General features: G+C 38.5%; 1 protein-coding gene across 1 annotated transcript in view; it reads left to right on the forward strand.

Moving 5' to 3' along the window:
- The window catches only part of myo16 (myosin XVI), a gene marked incomplete in the record, with an annotated part of 109,202 nt that overhangs the window by 87,371 nt on the left and 15,697 nt on the right, over positions 1-6,134 (forward strand). The window contains 3 exon segments of the mRNA XM_014017511.1: positions 3,373-3,475; positions 4,167-4,263; positions 4,374-4,641. Coding sequence (XP_013872965.1) covers positions 3,373-3,475; positions 4,167-4,263; positions 4,374-4,641 — 468 coding nt within the window.

Below are 6,134 nucleotides of genomic sequence, written 5' to 3' on the forward strand. Positions count from 1 at the left end.
GGGATTACCTTTGTGAAGATTAGGCTGGTCCTAAGTTTCATTAAGTAATTCGGTATGAATATAATATACAAGTTTCACTTTTTAAATGGAATTACTGAAATAAATCTACTTTTTCATGATATTCTAATTTTATGACCAGCACCTGTAGTAGACAAAACATACTGAATATAATAAATGTTACAAGATTTGAACAAAACAGCTACAACACTATCCCAGTTAAAAAAATAAAAACTCTTGAAAGGCTCCAGGAAATATGCACTCATTCAAGAAATCCTAGGCCTTTATTTTTGTTTTGCTTTGCCAATAGTGAACATAAATCCTTATAAACAAAGCATTCCTTGAATATTTGAGGGGAATCCAGTCTGACAGAAAAGTTTGCATGAGCTGAACTAATTAGTTTTCAGTGGTCTAAGGTCAAGGGCACTGAAACCTTACGGGACGTAGAACTTGTGAATGCATTATTCCTTTAATGTCCACAAGGGAAAAAATATATATTAATCTTTTTATTTCTTTTATTTATTTATTTTTTGCTAACTAACTTTTTACATGTTGGTGGTCAAAGGTCAAGAGGTTACATTTGCCATGAGGGTGTAACGCCTCCAAAACATTGCAWGTCGTTGCATTTATCTGACATGACCAAGTCCACAAAACCAGATTTACTAGTGTTTATAACACAGTTTCAAACAAATATGATCATTAGTTTTTTTTTCTTGTTGTTGCTTTTTTTTAGTACAGCCACACGGTCAACTCACTTGCTGAGACATTTTAAAGCCATATAAGAAACAGGGAAAATAAAATGAAACAGAAATATTCCCCCACCATTATGTCTATGTATTGTTGCTTGTGTCCATACAGACAGAGTTGTGTGCTCCTTATTACAGCCAGGCTCAATTTAAGTGTCTGCCACTCACAAATACACCATTAATCCCAGTTTAAGTGCCATACATTTCTCTGTCTGTCCTCCACTGGGCTCAGCACAGACAGGGCCAATAAAAGAACAAAGATTCAGCCAAGAAATCGTCTGCATTGGGGGGTTGGACAACTCTACCCACAGCTCATTCTCATCTGTTTGTATTCTTTCCTTACATCCTCTTCTTTTTGTCAGAACCCTAAGCTCCCTTCACTTTCTTTCAAATCCTATTATTCTTTGCTTCTTTCAGTTTTTTCATTGTCTTTTGCAGCCTTATTTCTTATAATGTGCACACACTAATTCCAATTTAGTTCTTTTTTTTCTGTTCTCTTTTGATTTGTCACTTATTTAAAACAGGCCTGGGCCCTTGACTAATCAACAGGACAGCCCAACAAATCAGCAGTTAATCTTGACTTTGGTATATGTGCTTTCAAACACAAACAGACCAGTGTGTACGCACAAATACGTCCGCACAATGGGGCCACGCGGGTCCTTTTCACTACGATAGGCTGCCTGAGGTGAATCACGTTGGTGTCCTGGAAACCAGAGTGTTTTGAGGAAACATAGTTTTACTGTTGCTTTTTTTTTTGTCTTTTATGATACAAGTGTCTGTCTCAAGTTTTATTTTCTGTCAAATTARGCCAACTGATTTTTTTTTCATCCCTCTCTGTGCATTAATTATCACCCACTGCCATGAAAGGTGGATCTGGCTGTGTTTGCTTGTCTGTTAACAAAGTATCTCATGAACCAGTGAACTGAATTTAACAACTTTCTCAGAGTGTAAGCATTAGATATACATCTGTGGTCTAGTCAATCTGATTCAAGATGGTCTTAGCAGACACACAAATAATCTAAACTAAAATGGTTTTACAGCTGTTTTTATTTCATTTTTTTTTCTCTGCCATGTAAAATTCATAAAAGTTTATTAATGCAAAATAATATTTTAACTACAGGTATATTACCTTTTTTGTAATTGTTTTTTATTCAGAATCAGTAATGATCCTGTGGTCACAGTGAACCATAATAACTGTGTAGCCTTTAATTTGTATTACAGGGGTTGTTCAGTTCCCCGAGTCTACACTAAACCCCTTGGGTCTTATAAAAATCAAGGAGCATCGATAGTTTTCATATCCTCATAGGGGAGGTCACGGGTTTACAGAGTTCCTTCTGTGTTTTATGGGTGAGGGGTGTGGAGTGTGTGTGTGTGGTGGGGAAGGGGGCAGTGTAAGCTGTCTGCTGAACTGGTATTACCATAAGGAGAGAGGGTTAGGTAGAGTTCAGGCAGGGACCCTCACCACCACCCCACCCTTCCATCTGCAAATCAAACACATCCCACATTCACGGAAACTCACTCGCTCACTCAATATTGACAACACAAGTGGTTTATGTTTCCAGCCATCTGCTTCTTGTGTTTGCTTCATTGAGTGTGTAGCATCATCAGCTGCTCCTGCTTTTTTTGTTGACACCATAAAGAACAAGGACTGACTGAYAAAATGCATGTAGTTTAGTTTCATTTAGTGTTTTGTTTTTGTCGATAATCTGCAGATTAGTCGTATAAGTTGTTGAAAATAGCTCTTTCTGTTTCATCAGGAAATGCATCATAATAAACAGCATGACTCATGGAGGGTATGATCAAACAATCATGACACAATTTTATTTTTGCTCACATTTCTTTTTTATATTTTGTTCTGTTCCTATATTAGGAAAGAATAAATTATTTATCCACGTAGGAAAACCAATGGTGAGAATTCAAAACTAAAAAGTTTCATTAAGACGTTAAAGTTTGATTTCTGCCACATATTTTATGCAGCTCATTATGGAATACAGGGACATTGTGCTATAATGTTAGTAACACATGCTGCCACAAAGGCGAGTCAAAGTGTCTTCTTGGAAAAAAGTCTGGTTGGTTTATATTCTAAATTTGACTTACGATTGATTGAAATCTGTTTTTGTAGTGCAGTTATAATTTATAAAGATGATAACCTTCAAATGTCAGGTGATCCTGTGTTTGATCTTCGTGTATAAAGCTTAAAGATTTATGGGTCTGCTGTCTGTCACAAGCTGAACAGTGCAGACAGAAAATTTACAACACACCCACATCGGTATCAGTTTTCACTCCACAGGCAGCTGCTGCACTTCCACGGCATTTCTATCCACGTCTATGCAGCGAGAACTTTCACAAAAACTGTCTGGTTTGTAAAGTGTTACACAGTTCACAGACTTTTTCTCCTTTTAGTAAAAAGCAAGCCATGACAAGATCCAGCTGATCAGTCATAGCAAACGTTGCCTGGGACAGCACCAACAGGACCAGATGCTCTTTGGCTCCTCCGCCGTACAACCCCACTGACCTTTGGGTCCATTGTTTGCAAAAGGAGACAGTCGCTATGTCTCAATGAAATTTCTCAACTCGGCATGTTTCTCTGCAGCTCTAACATCGTTTTTTTTTTCTCTATCATCCTCAGATACAAAGACCTTGTGATCCCAACTTTGGGAGACAAGAAGAAACTGTCAAYAGAGGAGAAGTGTCGCTTAGTGCTTCAGCAATCAAAGCTCCAAGGATGGCAGGTGTGTTTGTGTGCACGCCTTGGACTTTTCTTTTTTTGTCTTCATCGATAACAAAAGATTTGCCAGATGACTTAATCTCTGACCCCTGTGTTTGAAAGGTCTCATGGAATCTTGACAGCTTGTTCCAGCTGCCCCAGCCTCATCATAATTCCACACACACACACACACACACACACACACACACAGCAGCAGCAGCATAAACCCGTCCACCCCTCTCTCTGTGTTCTGTCTGCTAGACTGCTGTTGTGTCTGAATGTTGTGACCTGTAGGGTCACACACACTCCCCCACAATGCCCTGCAGACGATGTTCATGAACCTCTGTTTCACAAAATGACGCACACACACACACACAGACACAAACACACAAGCTCTGCACACGGCTGGCGTTTCATTAAATAGTCTGATCAGTAGAAGTATGTCACCCTCACAGATCTTTGCACCTTRTGTAGATTGACCCTTAAGTCCTGGGAGTAAAAGCATTGCCAGTATGCAAATCTGGATGCTATTCACACTTTCCTCCCACCTATTATCATAAATTATTGCTGCATCAGTGCTTGTCCATCAATAAATTGCCATTTGTTTGCGTTTTTAAACAGAAAACAGCTTCACAGTTTTTACTCATCACTTATTGATGCTGTAATGCGTGTAAAGCGAGAGTCTCAAATGTAGTGTGTGTGTTGTGTGTTTGTAGATGGGCCGTAGTAAAGTGTTTCTGAGATACTGGCAGGCCGACCAGCTCAGTGATCGCTGCTACCAGTTTCACAAAAAGATTATCACCTGTCAAAAAGGTAACATCCAAATAACAAGAAGCACATAACAATCATGCTCCTGAAAACCATTTCAGTTGGTGTCTGACACATTTTATTTCATCTTTTTGCATTTCTTTCCAATGGTTTAGTGGTGCGCGGTTGGTTGGCCAGACGACGAGTCAATCACAGGCTGTCATTGCAGCACAAAGAGAAGGGCGGCGTGCAGCGTTTCCTGCAGGGAGCAGAAGACATGGGACTCCGAACCTACGACCAGCTGGTCATCCAAAATGCATCCGACATCGCACGAGAGAGCGACCGTCTGCGTGGCCATTGCCTGCTCGGTACCCGCAGCAGCAGCCCACCTCTTGGTGAGAGGCCTGAGCCGGTGGGGAAAGAGGAGGATCAGCCGGTCAGGAGGTACATCAACAAACAAAGTACACATCATGGATTGCTCGTTTTAAAGACTAAATGTCTTGGAAGTTGAAACCAATAGAATCTGAGATTTAAAACTTGTGAACAGAATGTGGTATACACTCAACGTTTAATGTACTTTTGACCTTTGTTCTCATTTTAGTCAATTTTTTTGATAGATTGATGACAGTTTGTACATCAGGCTACAACAGTCATTCAACTACTTGCCTAAAACTTAAATTACAATTTACAGAAGAAAATGCTTTGATTCTTAGAAGTATTAAGTAAATTGTATTATTATTGTTTTTATGTTTCTTTGTTGTGGTGGATGTACAGTAACAGGTCTCTCTTGTAAATGAGACAATGAGTCTCAAGAGATTATCCTGTATAAAGGATAAATAAAAAATAATAATAATATAATAAATGGTAAACGACAGTTACTTTATAACCTAATACTTACTAACCCTAACCTAATAAGCACATACTAAAAAGTATTCATAAGTACATTTTTAAAGATGTGTAAATGTTAAATCTTAACGTAAACTGACATTCTTTGGTTATTAAAACAGTTTGAATCTATCGTCTTTTGCTTTGGTATTTCAGTATTGGTTTTATTGTTGTGGCAGCTGGGGCTAAGTTGTTAGGGGAGTCATTCCTCAAATTAGAGAGTTGGTGGTTCAATTCCCCCGCTATTCAGTCACATGTCAAAGTGTCCCTGGACAAGACACTGAACAAATGTGTGAGTGTGAATGGGTGAATGAGGGCACAGATTGTAGTGTAAAGTGCTTCATGGATCCTGGCTGGATAGAAAGGTGCTGTTTACAGTCCATTTACCATCTTATTTGTTTTTACATTTTATAGACAAATAAACTGACTAAAAATGTGACTATTAGAAAAATACCATGCAGGTAAATCAGTTAGCTCTAATTTATCAAAAACAACCATTAGTTGCAGCTCAGTTGTAGTTTATTTTAGAATACTGTAAATAATCAAAATCAGATTTTCACAAGAATAGTGCCTCTAAGAAGAGCCACAATTTGTTTCATAATTTCTTAATGTGATGACTTTATAAGTGACGGCAGAGTAACAAACCTTCTGCAGTCTGTCAGTCACAAGATTAATTATTGTATGAAGGAATCGTTTACCTCTCTAACCATGTTTGTGTGTGTAATCATGTCTATCTGTGTGTATGTGTGTGTGTGCCAACATGTGCCCAGCAGGTGTTCTGTGATTAATGATGTCATTCTATACCTGTGCGCTCAAGACTTTTAATTGTAAGCTTCGTGATGGATGGCCAGATAATGAGCTGTGTTATCAGATTGTATAGTATTGCACCTATGGAACACTACTCCAGTCAACACATCGCCTCAGTCTAATGTAGCAAATTACCCCAAAGGAAACAGAATTAACCCAAAGGGCTTGTGTTAAGGTAATAAATAAAATGAATGCACACATTGCAAAGAGCAGAACCCTAAAGATACATACATATATATATATAT

This window comes from Austrofundulus limnaeus, unplaced genomic scaffold (genome assembly GCF_001266775.1).
Source record: "Austrofundulus limnaeus strain Quisiro unplaced genomic scaffold, Austrofundulus_limnaeus-1.0 Scaffold171, whole genome shotgun sequence".
Classification (NCBI taxonomy): domain Eukaryota; kingdom Metazoa; phylum Chordata; class Actinopteri; order Cyprinodontiformes; family Rivulidae; genus Austrofundulus; species Austrofundulus limnaeus.